The sequence below is a fragment of the Dermatophagoides pteronyssinus genome, unplaced genomic scaffold, assembly GCF_027571235.1.
Source record: "Dermatophagoides pteronyssinus isolate colony J.1.1.1.1 unplaced genomic scaffold, Derpt_VIB-CSIC_2022.12 sq0001, whole genome shotgun sequence".
NCBI lineage: Eukaryota > Metazoa > Arthropoda > Arachnida > Sarcoptiformes > Pyroglyphidae > Dermatophagoides > Dermatophagoides pteronyssinus.
The window spans coordinates 282,209-308,487 of NW_027461525.1; the positions used below are offsets into that span (position 1 = coordinate 282,209).

Here is a 26,279-nt window from a genome sequence, read left to right on the forward strand (position 1 = left end):
AAAATAACCAAATAAAAATTCATTCCAAAAAATTTCAAAAAAAAAGTAAGATTTTGAAAATATTGTTACCTAAGTGTTATTTTTCCTCTGTTTGCTTCCTCCATTTTCGATGATGATCATAATTCATGTTGGGCGCTTTTGTTTAGTGTTTTTTTCGGAAGGAGTTTCTGTTTAATTGTTTTCCAATTTTCATCAATCAATCGATTGATTGATTGATTGATAAAGTAAAAGCCACATGATAATTATTCATTTAAAATTGAATAATTATTATCATAATCAAGCAAGTTTTTGTTAACAAAGTTTACAAACAACAATTGTTTGATAATTGTTTTTAATTGATTGATTGATTGATTGATTCAATGTCAAAACATTCATTCATTCATTTTGTCAATTAAAAAACTAAAATTAAAAATTTTTTTTTGTTGTTTGATTTGCGGAAATGTCATTTCTTTCTAGAAACTTTCTCGAAAAACAAAAAAAACTTTCTCTTCTCCCTTTTTGTCTTTTGTCTTCGTCTTCTTCATTGGTTTTTTCTATGTCAAAACATTCAGTGTGTGTGACTTGTTCATTCATTCATAATGATGATGATTCGCATTTGTTTTCATGCAAAACAAAACAAAAACAAAATGCAAATACAGTTCCGGTATATATGATTTCTGTTTCTTTCAAAATATTATATCCGCATCTAAATTTGTCGAATAATCATGAGGATGATGAATTTCAAACACAAAAAAGCAAAACTAGAAAAAATAGACCATGATTAGAATAAGAATTAATGATGATAAAATCTGCTGCTTCTGGATTTTTCCATTTCTTCTTTTCGAAATTTGTCAAAATGTTAGTTTCTTTAGATAAGATTTTCGAAATTGAAAATTCGGCTAAAGAAAATCAGGTTGTGTGTGTGATATGAGTGAGATTTTTTTCGCTTTTTTTTGGATGATGGCACCCTGATTTCTCTCCCTATTTAGATTAGCAAGAAAAAACTTTTGATTTCATTCAATATCGGCAACACAGGGTGTTTTTGTTTGTGTTTGGTTTGATTTGGTGCAAAATTGTCCATGTTCAACAAGTTTATCAAATAAAACTTTGATCAAATCAACAAATATAAATCAAAAAAAAAAAGTCAAGCAAAAACAGCAGAAAAAATGTTTGAAACCGATTAGATTTCTGAATGATGCAATTTCTTTTGCTTTTTTTAGCCACAGAAAATAAATCAAAATCAACAAACAAATGGAAAAAGCTAATCAGGAAAAACAACTTGTTTAGGGAAGTCAATTTCTTGAATTTTAAAGGAAAAAAAAGTTTATTTTAAAAAACCAATTTGATAATCGATTCGGTTGAAACTTTAAACTAAAAAACTTTAAAAAACTGAATCCTAATTGCCAATTATTTATTTTGTTTCTTGATTAATTAATCAATTAATTATTCAGCCCTTCAATGTCCTTCTCTTTTCAATCATCCTGTGCAGCCATTATCAGCCCTAAAATCATAATAATGATAACTTGATGCATGATGTTTCAATTTTGAATCGCGAGATATGTATGAATTTTTCAAACATCTGTAAACATATTTTTTTTCTAATGTAGAAAAAAATGACAACGAGGCGTTCGCTGAGCAGAGAAAAACAGTTGAAAAAAATTTAATTAGAAGCAAAAATTACAAAAATGAAAAATTGTCCGGCTAAATTATCAATTTTTTTCTTTCATTCAGAAAGATGTCTTTATCTTAATTGTTTTTTGCGTTTTGTTTTTCTAAACCAATTTCAACAAAACAAAAACAAGCAAAATCTAATTGGGCTTGTCATGTTCGTTGTTCGTTGTTCGTTTGTTGTTTTCATCATCATCATCCATAATCATTAATTAATGGATAAAATTCATTATTTTGAAATGAAATGAAAAATTTCATTCATTCAACACACACCGCACACACATACATTTTGATAATTTTTCTTTCACCTGTCTTCGATGATTGTTTTGAGATTTTTCATTTGTTTTCTGTTTTTGTTTTCGTTGAAAACAAAGCAAAACATTGTAATCATCATCATTGAAATTGCTTTATGTTTCGTTTTTGCCATTTTCAAGTTTGTTTTGTTTTTGTCACGTTTGTTTGTTTGTTTGTTTGAATGATGAGAGAAATAAAGAAAAGAAAATCTCTTTTTGTTCTGTTTGTTGATCAAAAAGTGTTGATAGGATTTTTTAAAATGTTTTTCACTTTTTTCTGTCTGTGTGTAAATCACGTTACTTCATTTAAATTTTTCTATTAACACTTTTTTTGTTTCTTTCTTTCGTTTGTTTTTCCATTCAGATCCAGGATTCATCCATATTGTGAAACAAAAAAGTTTAATTTTGTTTTTTTTAATAATTAACTGATGTCATCAACAACAACGACATAACAACGATAATGTTTAAATAGTTGCGATAACGTCGCTATTACGAAAACAACGATTGTGATCATTGTGTCATCAACGACGACGACGACGCACATTTGTGATACCCAAAATACACACAATCCATTGACAAATCAATCGATTTCATCATTTTTTTCAAACGAATTTTCAGGATCGATTCTTACCTTCTTCGACACACACACATACTATCATCAACGAAAACGAATTTGAATACTGTTTTTGGGAAAAAGTTTTTTCCATTCCATTCATTTATTATTCATTTTTTTCCCAAAAAAAAAAGTTTCTCCAATAGTTATTGGCATATCCAGGAAATGATTTTCAACAAACTTCAACAACAACAACAACAAAAATCATTCGATTATAATACAATCATCAAATCAAACTACAACAACAATTTTCAACAACAACAACAACAACAATTGATCCATTCCGAATGTCTTTTATAAATTTTTCAAATCAACAACAACAACAACCATCGGTTGTGTCCATAACTTCAACAACAGCCAATAATAATAATAACAGCAATTCATCACGTCGTGGTTCCATACACAACAACAATGATATGACAAGTAATAATATTTCTTCCGGTGAATGGACCGCTCGTACTGAAACATATAATTCATATAATGATCCATTTGGTGATCAAATAAATCAACAACCAAAACAACAAAACGATTTTGAATCACAACCATTAATAGATCCATTTGATCAGAATCAAAATCATACAAGAACTGTTATTAGAAAATTAGGTTTAAAAAGAAATAGCCAAAGTAATAGTTCATCGACAACATTAGATTCAAAGGTAAGTTATATGTTTTGTTTGTTTTTTTGTTTCATTTAACTTGAATTAAAATGGCCTTTTGATGAGAGAAAAAGAAAGATTTATAACTTTGTAACAATGTTTGTTTCTATAGAAAAAGAAAAGAAGAGAAAATGTATCTTCTCAACAGAAAAACTAAGATGTTTAATTTGAGAACAAATGTACGGAGAAAAATAACTGAAAAAGTTTGTCATTTGGAATGTGAATGATACAAAACAAAAAAACAAAAACAAAATCCATGACTATCCTTGACTTGGATTTTTTTTCGTTCCTGTTTTATTTTTCACAATTAAACAATAATAAGGCCATTGATCGATCGATCGATTGATTGATATTCAAGGTTTTTATCTGTATATCATTAAATTAAAGCAAATTTGTTTCAAACAAATCTAGAAATAAATGTCCGGTTTTCTAATATCACCTTATAAGATGATGATCATCAGGTGATGATGATAATAGTGATTAAAAGGCAAGGATAAGGCTATTTCTACTCGAAATGAAAGATATTATTATTATTATACCAAACTATGTCTATTTTGGACAAAAAAAAATCAAAATCGAATCGATCAACCGTCATTGAATCAAATCGGTTTTCTATTTTCTTTTGAAATCTTTTTTTATTCGAATCGCTGGTTATATAATCGAAACGATATTTTCTTGTTTTTTATCTCACTCTTTTCATTCTCCTGAAGCCAGAAAAGATCAATCAAAAATCAATTCAATCGATATTCAAGCGTAAAATTTTTATTGAAAAAAAAATCCAATGATCAATTTCATTCGTTTTTTTGTTTTGATCGATTCGATTGAAAATTTGATTTGATTTCTTTTCTGAAAATTTTTTATTATTATTTTGGTTGTTTCAAATATTAAATTTAACCCTACTGGACATCACTTTAAATGATTGATTCGTTGTTTCTTACTTGATACACTTGGTTATTACGAAATTCAAGTTCAAATTTCCAAACAGAAGAATAATAATGATGGCAAACAGAAGAAAAATTAATAAAAATAAAGTTTTTTATTCGTCTTCTGAATGATAATGACAATTTTCGTTGTCGTCATTGTACCATTATATCATAATGGTCGATGGTTTTTATTGATTTTTAAATGAATTCGTTTTTTTCTTCTTCTACGAATACCGGCTGGTTGAATAGATAGATAGATAGATAGGGTTGGTTGAATATATTTTTGTTTTCTTCTGCAAATACATTTTACCTGTATTCTCTATACCTGTAATGTGTTGTTGTTACCTGTGTATTGTGGTTAACGTTAATGTTTCGTAAAAAAATGACCTTGTTCATGATACTTGAATTACTTGGCAGTTTTCATTTCTGTTTTTCGTTCTCTCTCTCTCTCCATTTAACATTTATCGATTCTTTTTTGCTGTTTTGTTTACCCTGATCATCATCATTGAAATTCGTTTCTATGGTAGTTTCGAGGGGGTAGTTGAATGTGTTTTTTCTCTGTGAAAATCAACCACCACCACTACAAAGTTCGTGTATAAAATTTCTACTCAACCTTCAAAAATAAATGTTTGAACTTCAGCCTTTTGTTTTTTTTTATTTGCTGAAGAAACCTGTAAGCAAACGAAGCAATGTTTTTGGTTATTATTCTGCATTTTGCCTCTCGATCGAAAGACTTGTTGCTGCTCAGTTTTTGGTACAGGTGATGTTTACATTTACAATGTTGTGGTGGTCGTCGTTGGATGAATCTGAAAAAAAATAGAAAAAAAAAGATCATTGAACAATAACGAAACGAGATAGAGAGAAGAGAATAACATGCTAGTAGCAGGCATGTTTATCTTTGGCCAGTTTTTTTCCCAATCTGACCATCATCATAATTTCAAAAATACGTTACTTGCAAAACATCCAATTCTTCTTCTCTCTCATTATATGGACATTGTTCTCTTTTTTTTCACCATAGTGAATATATTTTGAGTTTTTCAACTTTGTCTCTCTCTTTTACTGTGTGATTTTCTCTCTCTGGATTTTTGTTTTTTCTAAATGCCCAATGTTCAAAAATATGTTTCACATTTTAAACGAAACAAAAACTAGAGAAAAAAAACATCACATCACCCAAAACATAACCAATATGGATATGGTGGTAGATTGTTTTTTTTTTTTTTTTTGTAAACATGGTGGATCAATCACCAATTATCATCATTGATTAAATGAAATCATCACCATAATCAACATAATCTCAATCATGTGATATCAAAATCAAATTTTCACTTATAAACCACCGCCATAACAACAACAACAAAAAAATATCATATCCATTGTCATTTTCCTGTGTGTGTTTGTTTGTTTGTTTTACTTTTCTTCATTAAACATCCATTGTTTTGTTGATTGTGTTGTTGTTTTCAATTTTACCAAACTAAATTGTAAAAATGAAACCAATGTTTCTCAATTTCATTGATGATTTTGATGATGAAAATCATCATCATCATCATATGTAATTTACATTAATAATTAATCTACATTAGATGATTTTTCAGTATGTTTGGCCGTATTTTGTGTGTGTAAAATGATCGTTTGAATGGAAAAAAACACTCCCTTTTTTGTTCCTGGCTTGTAATAATAAATCTGTCAAAAAAGTCATATTTTCATCATCATCATCGTTTTTGATCTACAACGATATTTACTACATCCATTTAGATGATGAAGAAGAAAACCAACTTCAAAATGAAAGATTATTATTAATATTAATAATTTAATTTTGATTGACGTTTCGTAAATGATAAACAAAACAACATTGCCATAGAAATTGTTTTCATTCATTCATTCATTCATATAATTTTCCAATCTAATCTAGTTTCAGGTTTACCTCACTCACTCTCTACAGATCAATTTAAATTAGATTAGATTAGATTAGATTAAGCGTTGCTCGAGCCAAAAGTGATACCGAACACACATATTGGTTAAGAGAAAAACATCAACCTAATACGATCATTTAGTGACAACCAATCAACCAGATGTTAACATCAGAAGAAAGAAAATGACATTTTTGTTTTTGTTTTTTGATATCGGATTGAATTATCCAATTGCCAATTTGATGATTTTATTTCATTTCAATCAAATGAAATGAAATCGGATTAATTTTCCCGGGAAAAATAAATGGAAAATTTCCGAAAAATTTCCAATGAATTCTTTCTATATTCGTCGGTCATTGAATCTTTGTCGTCCTTGTTGTGTTGGTGGTTGTACGATCACAATGATCAAAGCACATTCACTTTGATTTTGATTTTTTGACTTGTAATCATCATTATTATACCCTTGTTATATAACAAAAAAAAAAACGATGAATTAATCAACAACGAAAACAAATGAGAAAAAATCATTGTCAATTTCAAAGTTTATCGATCTTTTCATGTTCTGTGTTCAGTGTGTGTGTGTGTTTTGGTGAAGTAAAAATCTGTGTGTGTTTAGTTAAACCAGATTGAAAAAATTACCGTTTATTCTGGTCGACGCCCGGAATATCATTTGGATCATTGCACTGAACCAAAAAAAAAAAAAAAAAAAAATGTTAAAAAAAAGATCCGATGATGATCCAACCTTATGTGTGTTTGCGTGATAATTTCATTTTGTCACATTTTTTGTTTTGTTTTCGTGATAATTATCAGTGTTGTTCAACAAAACAAAACAACAACAACAATGATATCAACAACAACAACAACAATGAAACAAAAATTAGCCCTGAGAATCTTGATCTGAATCTGGTAGCACATCTCATCATAATAACGGCAGCCATCAAAATTTAAAATTTAAAAAAAAAAAAATAATAATAATAACCACCACCTACATTCTTTTCTCTGAAGATATGTTATTCCTAGTTTGAATTGATATTTGGCCAACAGCAAACAACAAAGATTGATTTTTTGAAAATGATGATCATTTCATCACTTTTTTCGTTTTGATTGCTTGCTTGTTTGAAAAGAAATCATTTCGGATGTGATTTTTTTTTTCGTTTCGTTTCGTGAATCGTGTTTGAATTATTATCATTTTGGTTATCTGAATTCTCGCCATAATCATCATTATCATCTTCAACAACAACAACAACAACCGAATAACATTAATTTTCCAAACAACAACATTGGTCATCATCAAAATCACTAAAGTTTCTTTTCGTTGAATACTTGATTAACGAAAACAGCAATCAAAGAAAAGCAAAAGAAAAATCGTGATTCAATCAATAATCTTTCTACCTGAAGAGATTCTTTTTCGGAAAAAAAATCAATGACAATCAATTTTTTTTTCTCGGTTTCTGTAAATTTATTGTCCGACTAATCATCATCATTGTTGAAGAAAACCATCATATAACCTACAACAGCAAAAATGGACAGTGAAGTGGTCAATATTAACAACAACAACAATCAAACAGGGTCAAATTGTGGATCAAATAATGTTGGTGGTTCAAATGGTTTTGGTAGTCTACAATTTAATAGTTTTATTAAATATCCAGAGGTAGGATTTAGCTTTTATTGAATTGAGTTTTGAATCAAGAAAACTACTACCACCACTGTCAATATCCTAACGCTACAAATAAACATCCGCCGCATCAATCAGAAAGAAAGAAAAAACATCTGGTTTTTGGTTTTGTTTGTTTCGAGGTTTTCTGTTTTTGTTTGTTTACAAGGATTGATTATTAGCCAAACACTGATTGTGTGTCTGTGTGTGGGAAACAAATGTGTTTTTTATCCTTGGATCCTTTATGGTCTGCTGTATCTGTTTGTTTTTTGATTTTATCATAAATCAAAAACAAACCGAAAACAAAAATGTCGTGAGTTTGTTTTTTTTCATGGATGTTTTATTCAATGTTTGGTGTGCGACAAAGAAGAAGAAAAAAAAAATTTACTTTTTGAAAAATTTTACGAGATTTTTTCATTCAAGATTTGACCGAAAAAACATTCATTTTTTCTCACACACAACATTGACATTTCAAGTTCCGTTCACACACACACACAGGATTTGAGAATCATCATCTGACTCGTGACTTTTGTATTTGACTTGAGTATTTTGTGATTACGAAAAAACAAAAGATTTTCTTTTCCCAAAAGGATTTTCAATGAAAATCAAAGAAATTTTTCTCTGTTTTTTCTCTGTGATGTTCTGTCTGTGCCTCATTTAATCTAATTAATCAATGTCTAAGTATGGCAAAATGAGGATTTTACTGTTGTTTTTGATGGATAAGATTTTGTCGAATGTCGATTTGATTAGAAATCAGATAATCGATTGAGCTTTTCTCTAGGATTTTCTGATTGATAAACATTTCAACTGATGATCAAATTGATCGGATTTTTTTCCCCTTTTTTTCTTGATCCAAATTCAAAGATTTTTTCCATCCAAGTTATACAATAATCCCCTCTTTTTTAGTTTTTCCATTGCGAAAATTCTTTTTTTTTGATAATCAAATTGAATGAAGAAAACGCCCGGGTGTGTGTGTTGTACATTTTTGTTTCTTTTGATCAACACATAATCAAGTTAAATTATTACAGTTTTTCTGCTTTTTGTTTGTTTGTTGTGCGTGTGTTTGAAAATTTGACAACAACCAAAAAAGAAAAAAAGAAACTCTAAATAGTCATTTATGACATGATTCACACCTAAAAAAATCATCATTTTTTGTTTTCGTTTGCGTGTTTTGTTTCCATTTTTGACACCGGAAACTTTTTTTCCCAAAAAATTTCTCTGTTTGTTTTGTTTTGGATTACATTTTTCCAAAGAAAAACAAAATGCCTTTTGATGATTTTGGACGAAACAATCTCAACTTTGAGAGAGATAGAGAGAGATTAATCCGTTTAATGTAGAAAAAAATGAAATATTTCTTGATTTTGACCATTATTTTGGCCTAATTTCATTAATGTTTTTCATTGTTGTTCATTCACCAAATGATTATTACAGGTATTTTTTTTATGTGTAATGGGTTCATTCAATTCTTCTTTGTTTTTTTTTTTTGGTGCTTTTTTAACGATTGTTGTTGTTGATTGTAATCTTTTTAAATAAAATATTCAGAAACACTAATAATTTGCATCATCAAACACAATACCTGAGTTTATCATCCATTTTTGTTTGGTGTTTTACTACACACCAAATAGCATCTCAGGCATACTTCTACATAGGTAATGTGATGACCAAAAAAAATGATGATGGTCATAATATTTTTGCCAAACAAGAAACAAAAATGTTCATCAATTTTGAACTATGGGCCATATGATGATGAACAATTATCCCTCTCCCTCCATCTCCTTGTTTTCCTCTTTGCTTGTGATAATTAATCCATTTCTCTCTCTCTCTCAACCTTATTTCATTCATTCATTCATTCATATCTCTTTGAAAAAATATGGATGTTTTTTTTTCTTGGTCGGCTGAATGGTTAATTTGTTTTTTTTAACAACAACAAAAATCAAGATCATCATCTTGATGATGATCAATTTATTTTCTTCATATCTTTCAATAATGATGATTATCATCATTTAATGAGAATGATGATTATCATCATTTAATGAGAATGATGATTATGATGAAAGTCTCTTTAACCCTCGGCTATCCATGTGGGGTCAAATTTGACCCCAACGACATTTAAAACTTCGCCATTCGAAAATCTATCGACATAAATCAATTTTCTCTTGAATGATCAAAGATCTATGTTTATTGAACATGATAGGCAATTTTCACCGTTTTCCGACTAAAAATAGTGGAGAAATCATCGATTTTCGGGATGAAGTCTAAATGTGCATAACGTAAGTGCTGTAGGATCCCTACCTACAACACTTACGTTATGAACAGACCCGAAATTTAATAGGAAAATCAAAATTTGTTTGCCGCTTTGTATCATTAATGATATGCTTTTAAGATAGAATTTTTTGATGAAATTTTAAAATTGATAATATTTTCTAAGAGTTGAGCACAAAATTTTAGATTATTTTAACTTTCTAACATAATTTAAAAGCGATCAAAGTTGGGGTCAAAAATGACCCCACATGGATAACGACGTGAGAAATGCTGCGTGAATAGCGGAGGGTTAAGGATCTTTTTTTTCTTCGGTTGATTATTATTAAAATCTTTCGGAAACAACAACAAGAAGAAATTATTATTAGCATCATGATTATCCTCATCATCTTGATGATGTTTGCCAATTTAATTTTTGATTTTTTTTTTGGGGGATTCTTTTCTGTTGTTTTTAGATAGAGAGAAACAGAAACCTCGATTGAAACTCGATTCGGTTTTAAATTGATTTTCTTTGGAATTTTGCTAGACGCGATTAAATTGCTAATTGAATGATTTTATTCTATTTTATTCCCGGAAAATTTCCCGGTTAAAAAAATACACTTCCGTAAAGATTTTTAAATTGACCAGACTAAGATTTTCAATATCGATTGATCAAGAAGATTTTTTCATTTCAAAAATCAATTTTTTTTTGCACCCTCAAGGCATTTACCAAAATATTTCTTTTTCGGAAACTTTTTAAAATTGTTCATTTTAACCCGTCTTCCAGGGCAAAAATTACATTACGAAAAGTATCTAGTATTTATCAATTGATAATTTGTCCATAACCATAATTGGATTCTATTCCATTTAGTAAACAACAACAGAAAATTTCTTTTTTTCTTTGAATGAAAGAAAAATGATGATTGTCGAAACTGAAGACAAAACAAACCTGGAAATGAAACTTTGATTTGTTTGGATTTTTTGATTGGATTTTTGCTGATTTTCTTGTTTTGAAAAAAAGTTTATTGTAATTTGTAAAAATGTTTTCTTCGATTTTTTTTCCGTCCAATCACTTCCCACTTATCCAAAAGTTTAGCCAGATTATAATCAGTTTTTTTTTCTTTTTCTAAATTACATAAATGATGAACATCTTTGCATCTAATTATAATGATGATGATGATGATTTGACTTTTGAATGATTTGAAATGAATTTTATGAATGAAATGTTGACCAACACCTTGAATTTTCTTTCAATTCAAATCAAATCAAGAATCTAAATCACTGTCTTCCAGTAGAAAACATGATGGATTGAGTTGAAAATTATCATTTTTTTTGTTGATGGATGCTAAACAGATATGTAAATGAAAAAAATTATGTAACAAAAAAATGTTGATGCGGATCGCCAACAATCGTCAATGATCGATGCTTAATTCATCATGCTAAATTTAGCATTCAATCATCATCAATTCATGAATGTGATAATCAAATTTCTAAAATGTTTTTCGTTTTTTGCTATCAATTTTTTCTAGGTCAAACTTGATCGTGTCATTGGTTTGACCGTTTCAAATAATGCCTCATTGGATTGTGATTTTTATTCCGGAACGGTTGTTTATACATCTGGGTAAGTTTGTTTTATTGCAAATTGATTTTTGATCTGCTGATTTTTTTAATTTTTTGAATTTGTTTTCAGCTGTGTATTGGTTTTATATAATCAACGAAAAAATAAACAATTTCATATAATAAATTCATTGAAAAAACCAATAACATGTTGTAAATTTTCAAAAGATGGTAAATATATTGTTACCGGTGAGGTAAGATCAATGATTTTTTTTTGCTGAAAATTTCCTTCTTGTTTAATCAACGGTTATCCATTTTTTTTTATTTATCCATTCATCGAATACCAGTGTGGCCATCAACCACAATGTAGAATTTGGGAAATATCAACTGGTGAACAAGTTGCTTGTTTATCTGGCCATAAATATGGTATCAATTGTGTGGTATGTATCCTATCCAAATCTTGATCAAAAACTTTCAATCAAATTATATCCTTAGATGAATATGCATTGATAGTCCAGTCAAATCAAATAGAAATTATTATTATTATTAGTTAGTTTTGACATTGAAATTTTGAATGGAAATCTTCTTCTTTTCATTGTCATTGCCATTCACATTTGAATCACTTCTTATCATTTCAAAAGAAATCAATTCTAAATAATTGAATTCAGCAAACAAAAACCGATATTATTATTATTAAGTTAGTAGAGAATTTTCATTCATTTTTTGATTATGATGATGGCCATAATTTCATTCTTTTTCTTTTCAAAAGACTGGTTTTTTTGGATTTTCTCTCATTCCATTCCCCATTTGATTGTTTTATCACAACAACAACTGGCCAACCAAGGTGGTCAGTTATTGTTGACCCATTTGTGTTAAATATATCTGTTTTACCTGTTTGGTTTGCAGTTGTTTCGGCTCTATTTTTTTGCAGTTATGTAAGTCTAAGACAACAGTAATTTTCGGCAAAAACTGTACATCTCGTCTTTTTGTCTTTAAGAATATCCTTTGAATGGAATGGTTGTAATTGAACCGATGATGATGATGATGATGGCTTCCAAGCACAATCATCATCAAGCTGTCAAGCCTTTTTTTTCTTGATGATGATGATGACGGTTAATTATCATATGGTTGTCAATTTTAGCTGTTTTCTTTTACCTTGATTTTTTCTTTTGGTTTTCTGTTCGCAATAAAAAAAATGTTCAACCATGTCAGTCAATTTTAAAATGACATTGATTGATTTGAAAAAGGTGAGGTTCGATTTGAAAAGGTGTCGATTAATAGGTGTTTGATTCAATGTTGTGTTGAAAGAAAAAACTTGTCACCACCAAATTGGTATTTATGTGAAGAAAAAGAAAAAAAAACATTTATCGTATTTTGATTGATCGGGTAACCCATTTTGGCTTCCAATTTATTGGTAAAAAAAAAATAAAATGATAAAAAAAATAATAATCATAGTAAAAGTCATCAACCTAACCTCACTGAACTATGAATCACTGGCATAGTCATAGTCATCAACCTAACCCCACTGAACTATGAATCACAGGCATAGTCATGGTCATAGTCATCAACCTAACCTCACTGAACTATGAATCACAGGCATAGTCATGGTCATCAACCTAACCTCACTGAACTATGAATCACAGTCATAGTCATGGTCATCAACCTAACCTCACTCAACTATGAATCACAGTCATAGTCATAGTCATCAACCTAACCTCACTCAACTATGAATCACAGGCATAGTCATAGTCATTAACCTAACCTCACTCAACTATAAATCATAGTCATGGCCATCAACCTAACCTCACTCAACTATATAAAAATTGATCAAATCTTTTATTCATTATTTTAAAAAAAAAATTCATTTTGCATAATTCGTGCGTTTCTAATGATGATGATGATGTGAATATTTTATTTGGAATTAATGTTGTTGTTTTTTTCACACAATTTTCAAACAACAACAACAAAAACAAATCGATAAGATTAAGATCTACGATTAAGAAGAAAGAATGAAAAAAATTGATCAAATTAGATATTTTATTCATCATCATTCAATCTGATAAACAAAAAAAAATCATTCGTATAAATCGTGACAAGAGAAAAAGCTAAACAGATTGATTGATAATGAGGAGATTTTCACCTGTATGATCAAACTCTATGTATGTATGAATAGATAGCCACGAATTATGTTTGAATTTTTGATGATGTTGATGATGATATGAATAAAATAACATTTAATCAATTTCAAGTTTTCTTTCTTCAAATCTTGATTTGATGAAATGAAATGAAATGAATGAATGATGAGATGGCGAAAAGAAAAAAACATGAAAGATTTTCGTTGTTGTTTTTTTCGGGGTTAATCAAGATGATGATGATGATGATGATGAATGTTTCAGGTGCGCGAAGGGTTGTTTATGGCTGAACATAATATAATTTTTTATTTCAAAAACTTTGCACATTCAAATGGATGCTATTGTTTTTCGGTTTTTTTCCAGGTAAATTTGTTTCATAAAACATCATTGTTTTTTATGATTCAAATGATGTTGATCACCTTTTTTTTCACCTCCTTTGATAAATAATGCTCTTATGAATGAATAAATAAGAGAGAAAAAGCTGGAAGGAAATCATTTTTTTTTCTTACCTACAATGATAATGATTTACCTTTTTTTCTATTGTTACTTCATAATATTGGATAATATTCACCGCTGGTTGTAAATCAAGGGTTATTATTATTGTGAATATATATTTGTGTTCCATTTATTTTTTCTATTTGAATTGTTCAATTGTTCAATATATATTTCCCCCCAATTTTATGGACGACCTTATCTCAATCTTTGAATATTTTTTCATTTGTTTGTTGTTGATTACACATTTATACAGTGATAATAACTATACACAGACAAACAAAAAAACCTATCCTCTTGGTTCAGTTCATCAAATATTTACTTTCATCATAATCATCTTTTATTGACCGGCGCCAAATATGATTTTTTTTTCTTCTTTCTGGTTGTTGTTCATTCGTTCATTTCTGATCTGGTTCATTCATTCATTCATTCTCGATTGTCTTCTCACAATTTTAATGGCTTTTTTCCCCTATTCAAATATATACAATTTTTTTCCAATGTAGATCGACCTGGAAAAAAAACATACTCAGGATGTTTTTTTTTCAATTTAGTTTTTCATTCATTCATTTTTCATGGCTATTTTAAGAATTTTTTTTCCATCAATTTCAAATTCAATAGTTCACCATAAACAGAACAGAAAAAAATAGCAAACCAAACCGAACACAATCATATCTCGATAATGTTAAATTGATTGGATTTTTTTTTCGATCGATCAATATGAACAATTGTCACCGATCGATTACCGAAATTGATTGATTTGGATTTTTCTTTCTTTCAAAATTTGTCAGTTTACCTAAAATAGCTTGCTGAATTGTGTGACTTTTTTTTGTCAAATTTAATTTCTGTTTCAAATGATATGACGCCTTGTAACTTTTGCTTGATCCTTATCATCATCATCATCATTTTTGAATATGATGATGATTTAATTGAAATGGCAAACTGAATTGGCCAAAATGATGTTTGTTTTTCACATGTAACTTTTGACTTTCAATATGACATTTCAATATTCAGTGTTGATGATGATGATAGACTTATGTAAGAAACAAAAAACCTGATTTTCAAGATTAAAATGAATGAATGTCAGCGAGATGAATGAATGTTAATTAAGTGAAAATCTTTTTTTTTTAATTGAGCAATTTGCAAATTCATTTGAATAATCTTTTTCATTTACTTTCTCTCTCTGTAAATATCTTAGGCATTTTCACCTGATGGGAAATATGTTGTTTCGATCGGTTCACAACATGATATGATGGTTAATGTTTGGGATTGGCGTCAAAATCATATTGTTGCATCGAATAAAATTTCAGTAAAAATAAAATCAATATCATTTGCTGAAAATGGTCAATATTTTGTTACTGTTGGTAATCGTCATGTAAAATTTTGGTATCTTGATTATCATAATGATACTACCAATGCCAATAATCAAAATAAACTAAAAAATAAATTTGAATCATTACCGTTGATGGGTAGAAATGCCATTTTGGGTGATCAACGTAACAATTATTTTTGTGATGTTGCTTGTGATCGTCGTGGTAGCAGCGGTGGTAACGGTAGTGAATCAACATATGCCATAACTAAATCTGGTCTACTTTGTGAATTTAATAATCGTCGTTTATTGAATAAATGGGTCGAGCTTAGAGTAAGTTTTTTGTTCAACGATTTTTGGTTTTCCGTAAACAAAAAAACTAATTTTCCCTTTTTTTTTATCAACAGACTGAATCTGCCAATTGTATAACTCTAAGTCAAAATTTAATCTGTGTTGGTTGTTCACAAGGTATTATTCGTTGTTTTCGTCCACAAACATTAGAATTTGTAACATCATTACCACGACCACATCAATTGGGTATTGATATTGCAAAAAATTTTCAATCATCATCATCAAGAAATGAATCGTCCAAAACAATGTTGATGATAAAATCGATGCCAAAATATCCGGATACAATTGCCATTGTTTTGGATGATTTAAATAAAATTGTTACAGCTATTTATTCGGATCGTAGTATATATTTTTGGTCATTCAATGATATGAAAAGAATTGGAAAATTGAATTCATTTTTATATCATTCTAGTTGTATATGGGATATTGATGTTCGTATTTGCTTATTTTTAATTGATTTTTTAATGAATTTTTTTCTTGTTTCACACAGGTATATCCATATAATAATTCGAAAAACAACCGGCCCTTATTACCACCAGGTACATTTCTTACCTGTTCAAGTGATGATACAATACGTTTATGGAATATTGAATTGGATATGAAATCCGCAGCAGCATCATCAGCGAATTATATTTATAAGAAAAATTTTTACAGTCCAGAATTGATGAAAATTCTGTATATGGATCCGGATTTAATGTATTTATGTGATCAGGATTTGGTTCCACCACCGTCAACAACAAAATCGACGACAACAGCAACAAACTCAAATGGAAATACCGATCAATATGATAGTAAAAATGGAATACGTGCCATAAAATTTTCAAATGATGGAAAACATTTAGCATCAGGTGATCGTTGTGGAAATATTCGTATATTTGATTTAGAAATGCAAAAAGATTTGTTTAAAATTGAAGCACATGATGGTGAAGTTCTTTGTTTGGAATATTCAAATGAACAACAATGTGGACGAGCATTGCTAGTATCGGCAAGTCGTGATCGTTTCATACATATTTATGATGTACATCGACAATATTCTTGTATACAAAATATTGATGATCATTCATCATCGATTACATCCGTTAAATTTGTTTGTTGTAAACAACCAAATTCATTGAATTTAAAATTAATCAGTTGTGGTGCCGATAAATCGTTAATATTTCGTCGACAAACAGATCCGGATTCGGATTTTCGTCTGGAACATCAGGTGGCTGGAAAATGTACATTTTTTGATATGGCTGTTGATCAGAAAAAGAATCATATTGTAACTGCATCACAAGATCGTCTAATTCGTACGTATGATGTTTGGACGGGTAAAAATCAAAATAATTTTAAAGGATCACTGAGTGAAGATGGTGCATTAATCAAGATTGCTTTTGATCCAAGCAATACTTTTCTAGCTACATCATGTACAGATAAAAGTATTTATATTTATGATTATCAATCGGGTGAATGTTTGGCAACAACAAGTGGTCATTCGGAAATAGTAACTGGATTAAAATTTTCATTGGATGGACGACATTTGATTTCTGTATCAGGTGATGGTTGTATATTTATATGGCGTTTGCCAATCGAAATGACTAATGCAATTGCATCAAAATTGGGTTTACCATTAATATCTGATTCATGTCATACAACAATGTTAACAAATCGTTCACTGAATATTCCTTCTTCAATTCATAATGACCAAGATGGTATTCTGAATCGTTTGGATGTATCAACATTACCGAAATGGGTACGAAAACAAATGTTTGAAGATAGACAACAACAACAAGATAAATATTCACCATCGAATTCTGAAACAAAAGAATTTTCAAAAACATTACCACGTGGACGTTGGGCACATCGATTTATGGAAGAAAATGGTAATGAAATGAATCCCGGTCTAGTCAAAGCATATGCAACAAATTTTGAAGCATTAGCATCATCACGTAGTCAACCAACAACACCATCTGGTATTGGTTCACCATCGTTTAAAGATTCACTGAATAGACAACAACAACAAAATAATAATCGTCTTAGTATGATCAATATTACTAGCAGAGATAATCCAAGAACAAAATCATCAATGTCAAGCGGTGTTGATGAAGATGATGATAATACAACCGATTCTGATAATACAAATGATTCATCATATAAAGTGAATAAAATTATAACCAATGATCATCATCATCGTGGTTCTTCAAGATTATTAGGTACGAAAAATCCAAATGATTATTCATCAATGGTATCATCAATATCGATGGCAAATATACCATATGATGATGATGATTATAATGATGATAATCAATTATCAAACGAAATGAATATAAAAAATCAATATAATTCCTTGTATATAAGTCAAGAAAATTTAGAAAAAATTGATCAAAGAAATCGTTATTTGAAAAATGTTTTTGAAAATTTAGATAAAAATATTAATAATGATAATAATTCAGATGATTCGGGTATTAATCAAATTGATAATCATAGCAGTCTGAGTAGTAATAGTACATTAGTTAATCATCAACAACAGAATCCGAATTCATTATCACCACCACAGCCAAATATACGTCATAGTCTTTCATCAAGATCATCAACAACAACGAATAAAATAATCGAATCACCACCATCGACGACAAATGATAGTAAAGATTGTAATGAAACAATAACAGATGACGCTACATTAAGTGATATTACCGATATTAATCCAGATCAAAGATTATCATCATTATCTCCTGAAGGGTTAACAACTACCACCAATAATGAAAATGATTCGACAAAATTTCCTATATTGGATACAATCAATGAACAACAACAACAACAACAACAATCATCATCAACTTTGACTAATAAGGAAAATGGCGACGGCGGTAAAAACTTATCGTCGACGTCCAAGATCAATAATAATTCATCAAGCGTAACGCCAGCAACGGTCGATACCATCACCAAAGACAGTAAAGACAATGCCAAATCAACACCAACAACAACGTCAGCAACGACACAACAACCAACATTTATATCAAAAAAACGTGAAGAATTATCAAAAACATTAAGCGAAGTTAAACGTAGATTACAATCGGTAAGTTCATTCATTTTTTCATTCATGTTTCCTATGATATGATTATCCACCATATTGGCTAGTTTGTTTTGTTTCTTCTTTTGTTGTTTGGTTGGCTCCCTAAAAATAAAAATACCATATATAACAACAACAACAACAACAACAATGATAATCTTATGTCAAGCTTCATGTACTCTTCTCATGTTTGATAATAATGATGATGATGATCTTATCGTGTATGTGATTAGGTAATGTCATAAATGATAATGATGAAAATATTTATGATTTTTTTTCTGTGAAATAAAAAAAACTGGACAACTCTAGTTAAGTCAGTTGTTTGGTGCAACACCTTAGTTGTAGAATTTATTCATTATTCTTTAATGATGATAATAACAGGACATTTTTTTTTTGCTGTTGTTGTTGAACTAATGTTGTTCATTAACATTCAGTGTGATTTTTGCTTTGACCTTTTTTTTATACTTTACAATGAAAAACTCTCAAATCGTTTTTTATTGTAAAAAAAAAGCTGAATACGAAACAGCAGCAGCAAAAACAAGTTATTTCTTTATTGAGTTTTTTCGTTTTTTTTTGGGATTTCTTAATGGACATTTTTTTCCTCTATAGTTTTTTCACATTAAAATATCAATTTGCTAGAAGCAACAGGTAAAGCATGACACATACACGATGAATGCAACAATTTTATTGCAATCAAACCTTTACACAGGTAATAAAAGCTAGGTAGAAGAAAAATCAAAGAAAGAGAGAAAAGATAGCGAAAGAGGAATGGAAATTCGGGCGCCATATGCCATATAACTACTACTACTGTTAACTAATGATGATGATCATCGAAATGAGAGAGACTTCCAAAACACTGAGTATCATCTGTGAATAAACCATTACTCCTTGCATGTTTCGTTCATTGATTGAAATGAAAAAAACAACTACGCGACAATTCAATTCGTTGTTTGGATCGTTTTTTTTCAATCGTTCAGATAGAGATTGCTTCGATTCGTTTATTGTTCGCTTGTTGTATTTAGTCGTGTTGTTTTAGTTATTTCAGTTCGTCATCATCGATCGATTGATTGCGATAAAAATTTGAAATTTTCATTTTTTCTGTTCAAAATATTGACATTATACAAAGGATATATCGTCTGTATATCTTTTCTTCTATCTATCTCACTCTCTATGCGTATGTGAATGTGCATGTTTTATGATCATCATCATCATTAGTAATTGGGTGTAAAAATTAATCAAACAACATTATTTGATCATTGAAATATCAAATTCCATCTGTGTATTGTATTGTTGTATGTAAGTTGATTACATTCATTTCATTCCATATTGATTGATCAGAATCATTAGAGAAATAAAGCTTATTAATAATCTTTTTGTGTGTGTGATTGTTTGATTTTTGTAATCAGAATAAATCATTGTTCAGTTCATCGAGTTCATCGTCATTTTCAATCTGACTTTCCTATCAATCAATCATTTACTAAATTAATGTTCATTATTCGTTTCGTTATGTGAATGTAGGTTGGTTCAACAACACCAACATCATCATCATCATTGATGACCAATTCAAGATCGGTTATAAATCTTCGTCAATCAACATTATTTTCAACTGCAGAATCGGATAATCAACAACAACAACAACAGCAACAATATTCACATCGTAATATTCGTCATAGAAATCGTCGTATTGATTTAACTAGTGGTGATGATGATTATGATAATGATGATGATGATGATGGTCAAAATAATTCCTATCATAGTTTATGTAAGTAATCATTTTTTGCAATCAAATCAATCAATGTTCTGATCGATCACAAAAATTCAATCAATTTTTTTCCTTTTCCAATCAAATAGCTGTCGATGCATTTCGTAAATCAATTTCATTAAGTGATTTATCACATCATTCATCTTGTACATTACCAAGAAAATTGAGTATATATCGTGTCAATAATCAACAACAAACTGCACAAACATCAATGAATAATTGTAAGTAAAAATCAAGTCAAGTCAATGGACAAAAAGTTGTCGAGATTTTCGTTTCGTTTTGTTTTGATTGAATTTTTTTCACATTATGGCCATCATCATCATTGTAGAAATCTAATAAAATCTCTTATGGCCATGGTTATCATTCATGATTTTGAATGATTCGTTTTAGCAGATCAACAAAAAAATATCGTTCCGCATGTGCCAGGTTCCTAATAATTTTTTTTTCTCTATTAGATTTTTATTGCTATAGCAAAAAAACTAATTCAAAACAATTTTCGTTTGTTGTTTCAATTGTTTTTTTCTCTTGACAAATTCATCTATCTTTGTAGTTTTGTTTTTGTAGTTTTTTTTTCTTCAAATTGCATTTAGTTCATTGTTTTTTTTGTTGATCAAAATTGATCCAGTTTGTTTTCGTTTTCAAAGTTTTCAAAGTTAGAATTTTCATGTGATGATAATATGTGATGTTTAACCATATCAACCATATGTTGTTTGATGTTGTTATTTGATATCTCTGTAGGAAGCATCGAATACATACATCCAAAATGGATTTTTCATTTTTGAAATGTTTGTTAGCCAAGTGCTGACAAAACCACACATTATATGGTGATTTAATGTGATTTTTTTTTGTTGCATCCTTTTTTTATTGTTTGTTTGTTTGTGTGGTTATTGTTGTAATGATGGTGTTTTGTTTGTTGGAAAATTTTCCGGGAAATTTTCCTGTTTCGTTTATGTGTTTGATTTGATTTTGATGTTTGTTGCTGACAAACTTCTTTCAAAAGAAAACGAAAAAATTCATCTTAAATGATCAAACAACTGGTCACTATCATCATAATCACCCGAAAAATGTCTGACATTTCAAAGTTTTTAATCATCCTCGTCTCCACATTGATCTCATTTATTTTTTTTTATCAGAAAAAATCGATGATTACGATGATAGATTTGCATAAATAAACTATTTGATTTTCCCTTTGCTTATCATCCACGTATATATCTGACAACAACAGAGTGAATCCCAGACAAACAAACAAACAAACAAACAAATTAGGTAACTCAAAACAACAACAACGATTATCCCCCTTTTTGTTAGTCAAGTTATTGATTAGACAATAATAATCATAGACCATTGATTGATTGATCGAAAATCATTTAATTATTGGTTATCTCAGTAGATTTTCAATCTCGAATCAAGTTATCCTTTGTTGCTTCTTGATTTATTTTTCATGCGGATGATTTCAAATGAAATTCGTTGATTTCTTCGTAAATTTAGATTTTCTTCATTTTGATGGAATTTTTCCGTTTGAAATTTTTGTTTGTCCAGTTTTTAAAATTATTAGATCAAAAAAATTTTCATTTTAATTAATAAAATGAATTGAAAACAAAAACTGTCATGATTTTTCTGTTCACCAATCATCAATTTCAAAAACAAAGTTGTCAGATGATTAAAAAATAATGAATTTTTTTCTGGATTACAAACCTTGTAATTAACCTTAGTTATTTTGTGGTTGTTAGTTGTTGCTCAAAAAGGTCATCGATCATCATCATCATAGAAATAATATTTCAATATAGACATTATTTTCATCAAGTGTTTTGCATTGTGTTCATCAAGTGTTATTTTTTCAATGAAAATTTAAAAAAATCAAATGAAGAAGTGTAGGGAGATATGAAGATGAAATGTAATTTTCAATTGAATTTTTATTCAATAACAACAACAACAACATTATTACCAAAAATGGTTAGAATGATATATAAGGGTTAAATAGGAAAAAAATGTAATTTCATTCTTGTTTCATCGTTTAAACATCTTTATATCATTTAGTTTTTGATGGCATAGTTTCTCCCTCATATGCTACTTTTATGTTAATTTTTTAAGCTAATTTTGCATTTGATGATGCTATAATTAAATCGTCGTTCAGTAAATCGATCAATCCAATCAGCAGTTAACTCTGATTTCTCCCTATTTGAATATTTCATTTCATTTTTTCACGTTTCCCATTTCGTTTTTGGGATTTTCCGAAACTCTTTTTCTGATCATATTCAAGATGGGAAAAAAATAGTTATCAGATTTTTTAATAACTTTACTAAACTTGTCACTTGTTTTAACACTGTGTGTGTGACTTTATCTTTTATTTCGTTACTTAACCCAAATATAAAGTTTAAAACAAAAATTTATCCCGAATTGAAATTGGGTTGAAAAAAATGACTTCTATTTTTATGAAAACTTGATTTTTTTTCTCAAAAATTTCATTTTTTTCCATTTTTTCTCCCATTCATTTTTTTACAGATCAATTTGCACCACTTTGGGATCAACGACGTGTTGGTCAATCAGCCACAAACGGTACAGGTTCATTATCACGAACACCAAGTTCAAATCAATTGAATAAAGTTGATATGATGCGTTCACAATCAACACTTTGTCGTCAACCTCAACAGCAACAACCTGGATTATGGAATAATTCTGCTGTTAATACAAATCAATCGCAGGCATCCGGTACACCGGTTGTTAACCCTGCAGCCGTTCATCTGAAACCACCACCAACAACAACAACACCGAATGGAATGATAAATCCACGTTCTGGTCGTAGTTCGGCACCACCATCACAATTTCGTAAATCAATTGCAACCGTATCATGTGCTAGTTCATCACGTCGTGGTGATAGTACTGAAGATGATGAAGAAATGGAAAATGATGGTGGTTCAGCAATCAATTCTGATGATGATAATAATTCAACATCGGATGAACGACGAATTTTACGTCCACCACGTCCAGTTACACCACCAAAACCAAATATTTTAAAACAAATTCGTCGTAGTTCAAATTCGGCCAATGTTAATGGTAATGGTAATCCAATGATGATGATGACTGCTGTAGCATCACCAAATCCATCACCTTATCTAAATCAACAACATCCACATCAACATTATATTCAAAATCCACATCAACCAATAATGTCACATCATCATCATCATCATCAACGTCCTCGTCGTTTATGGTCAACAATGGATACATCGATGAGATCATCAAAAAGTGAATTTAATCTGGCAAATATTGGTCGTGATGTACCATTATCGTCATCTCCATTGTCGTCGACAATGATGAGACGACGAAATCATAGTGGACAAATGTGGCCACCACCACCAAATGTAGTACCAAATCCAGCATTAATCAATAATGTTGATAATCGTTTAGATTTATACATGACTAATCCATCATCAATTCCATGTAAGTTTTCCAAAAAAAATATTTACGAAAATTTTCTCGATTTTTAACCCTTTTCTCCCCTACCAATAGTATCACTTGATTTATGTCAACATTTAGTTAATGAAATGAATTTCCTGACAAATTATGCCTCGCGGATTTATGAACGTGCATCATATTCAGATAATCAAACTACAGTTGTTGATTATCTTAAAGAAACATTAGGACAAGTTAGTCGTGATATTCAGGGGATTGTTGGACGTTCACCAACGATGAACAACAAACAAGCCATCAATGCTAACAAACAACCAGATATTGTTAATATTCATAATGATAAACAGGGAGCAAATGGCGCCCAGCAAAACCTTGATAATCCCTTATCGTTAAACAACAACAGCCAAAATAATATTGAAAATGATCCACAAACACAGCAAATGTTTCAACAATTTATGACATTTTTAAAAATGACAAAAAATGTTAATAGTGGTCAATTAACACCAACAGCGCCAACAACAACATCTTCGTTAATAAATGGTCAATCAAGTGCGAATCATCAACAACAACAAACTTCGAATAAAATTATTACCAATAATGGTAATGTGAATAGTGATTGAAAATCAACAAACACAAAACAAAGCCAACCTACCTGCCTACAGAATGATAAAAGAAGAAGAAATTCTTTCATTGGAAACTTGAATAGATTTTCTACCTACGTTCCTTCGTATAAAAAACCCTTGATTTTTTCCCTTAAATATTCCACATTCATTCATTCATTGATTTTCAATGTCATTTTTCATTTCAAAAAAAAAAAAAATCATTTGCCTTGTTTTTTTCATTATTTATTCCATAAACAAAAAATTATAAAAATGATTTTTAAAATCGATTCAACTATAACTAACTTAATTAACATTCTGTGATGATGATTATAATTATAATTATTATTTTTTAATTATTTTTGAAATAAAAAAAATATGAATTTTTTTCTCGATTAAATATTTCCTAATAATAAAAAAAAATTGTAAAATTTTTTAAAATTTGTAAAAATCTTTTTATTTTCATCGGATCCCAATAGATGGCGATCAAATTTGTTCAAAAACGAAAAAAATTCAAATTTTTTCTTATCCGCGTTTTTTTCCAGCCATTTTTTTTGTTTTTGTTTTTTTTTCGATTACCATAATGGACAAAGCAAATAAGTTTATCCACTGATAAGTTTATCCCGAATGCCTTCCACCCTCCCAAATAAATCATTCAGGTGTGTAATACCAATGCAAATCAAAATGGATTTTTCATCAGAACAAAAAAACGAAAATACCGTTTCCTAATGAAGAATGAATGAATGAATCATGAATTTTTCATTTCATTCAAAATTATCTATTATTATTAGATTTAATCACGATTATTAACCCAGACCAATATCAAAGATAGGCAAATTCTCTCTCCCTGTGTAAATTTGGATCGAATCAAAAACATTCATAGGATTTTTTTTTTTGTTTTTTGTGATTCCCATATGATTTTGTCCATAACAACAACACAAGGCAGGTCCCCATTCACACAACCGACTCTGATCATATATATAACAGACAGACAGACAGACAGATAGATATTTTGGTCCAGACACATGGCACATGCTCGTTTGTTTGGGTTGTTTTGGTTCCAAAAAACATTTCTCATTTTTGTATAGACGCGCCTTGTTGATGAATTCTGGTCTGATCTGAAAAACTATATAGAATGCGGCATTTATGATTCACCATACGGTTTTCCACGGATCCGGATATTTATAATTTGAGTGATATTTACTGTCTGTATAATAATCGTGTTGTTGTTGTTGTTTTTATTGTTGCATTTTGTTGGCTATTCGAAATCATCATAGGCACACAACAAACACAAAAACAATGATAGTCGACGACGACAATAATAACCATTTATTATTTCACTGAGAAACACTATTTTAGAAATCCTGTGAAGAAGAAGTGATCATTAAGTGCAAGCAATCAAAAGAAACTTAGAAACGAAAGAAAATCTATTTGGAAAAAACTTGAAATACATTTCATCATTCAGCTAATTCTCTGTTCAATTTCATCAACAACAACAATATTTTTTTCTGGTTGACTTGTGCTGGCTGCTAGAAATACAAAAAACGAAACAAAGTAAAACTGACTGACGACAGACTGGTTAGCTTTTTCATTTTTTGCCTTTTTTCGCCTTTTTCATTTCTCCTCGATCGACAATATTGTTTCGGCGTCACATTATTGTTGTGATTCGAAATTTTTCATCATTATTTT

The 26,279-nt window shown here is 29.5% G+C and overlaps 1 protein-coding gene across 2 annotated transcripts; it reads left to right on the forward strand.

Annotated features, from left to right (window-relative positions):
• The first annotated feature begins 2,289 nt into the window (after positions 1-2,289).
• LOC113796468 (uncharacterized) lies at positions 2,290-24,990 on the forward strand. 2 transcript variants are annotated; one of them, XM_027346747.2, is made up of 11 exons: positions 2,290-3,209; positions 11,461-11,552; positions 11,622-11,742; positions 11,836-11,928; positions 15,308-15,751; positions 15,826-16,200; positions 16,260-18,824; positions 20,337-20,580; positions 20,670-20,801; positions 23,083-24,021; positions 24,091-24,990. In XM_027346747.2, the coding sequence occupies exons 1-11, from the start codon at positions 2,841-2,843 to the stop codon at positions 24,609-24,611; spliced, it is 5,895 nt and encodes a 1,964-aa protein (XP_027202548.2). In that variant the 5' UTR covers positions 2,290-2,840; the 3' UTR covers positions 24,612-24,990. The 2 variants fall into 2 exon arrangements, with proteins under 2 accessions (XP_027202548.2, XP_027202549.2); XM_027346748.2 differs by lacking the exon at positions 2,290-3,209 and adding an exon at positions 7,451-7,690.
• Positions 24,991-26,279: the final 1,289 nt, after the last annotated feature.

Excerpts from the sequence above, each read along its gene's own strand:
- LOC113796468 (XM_027346747.2), top strand. The coding sequence starts at position 2,841 with ATGTCTTTTATAAATTTTTCAAATCAACAACAACAACAACCATCGGTT. Across the intron at positions 11,743-11,835 it reads AATATATTGTTACCGGTGAG|TGTGGCCATCAACCACAATG; the intron begins GTAAGATCAATG and ends ATCGAATACCAG. Across the intron at positions 20,581-20,669 it reads TAATTCCTATCATAGTTTAT|CTGTCGATGCATTTCGTAAA; the intron begins GTAAGTAATCAT and ends CCAATCAAATAG.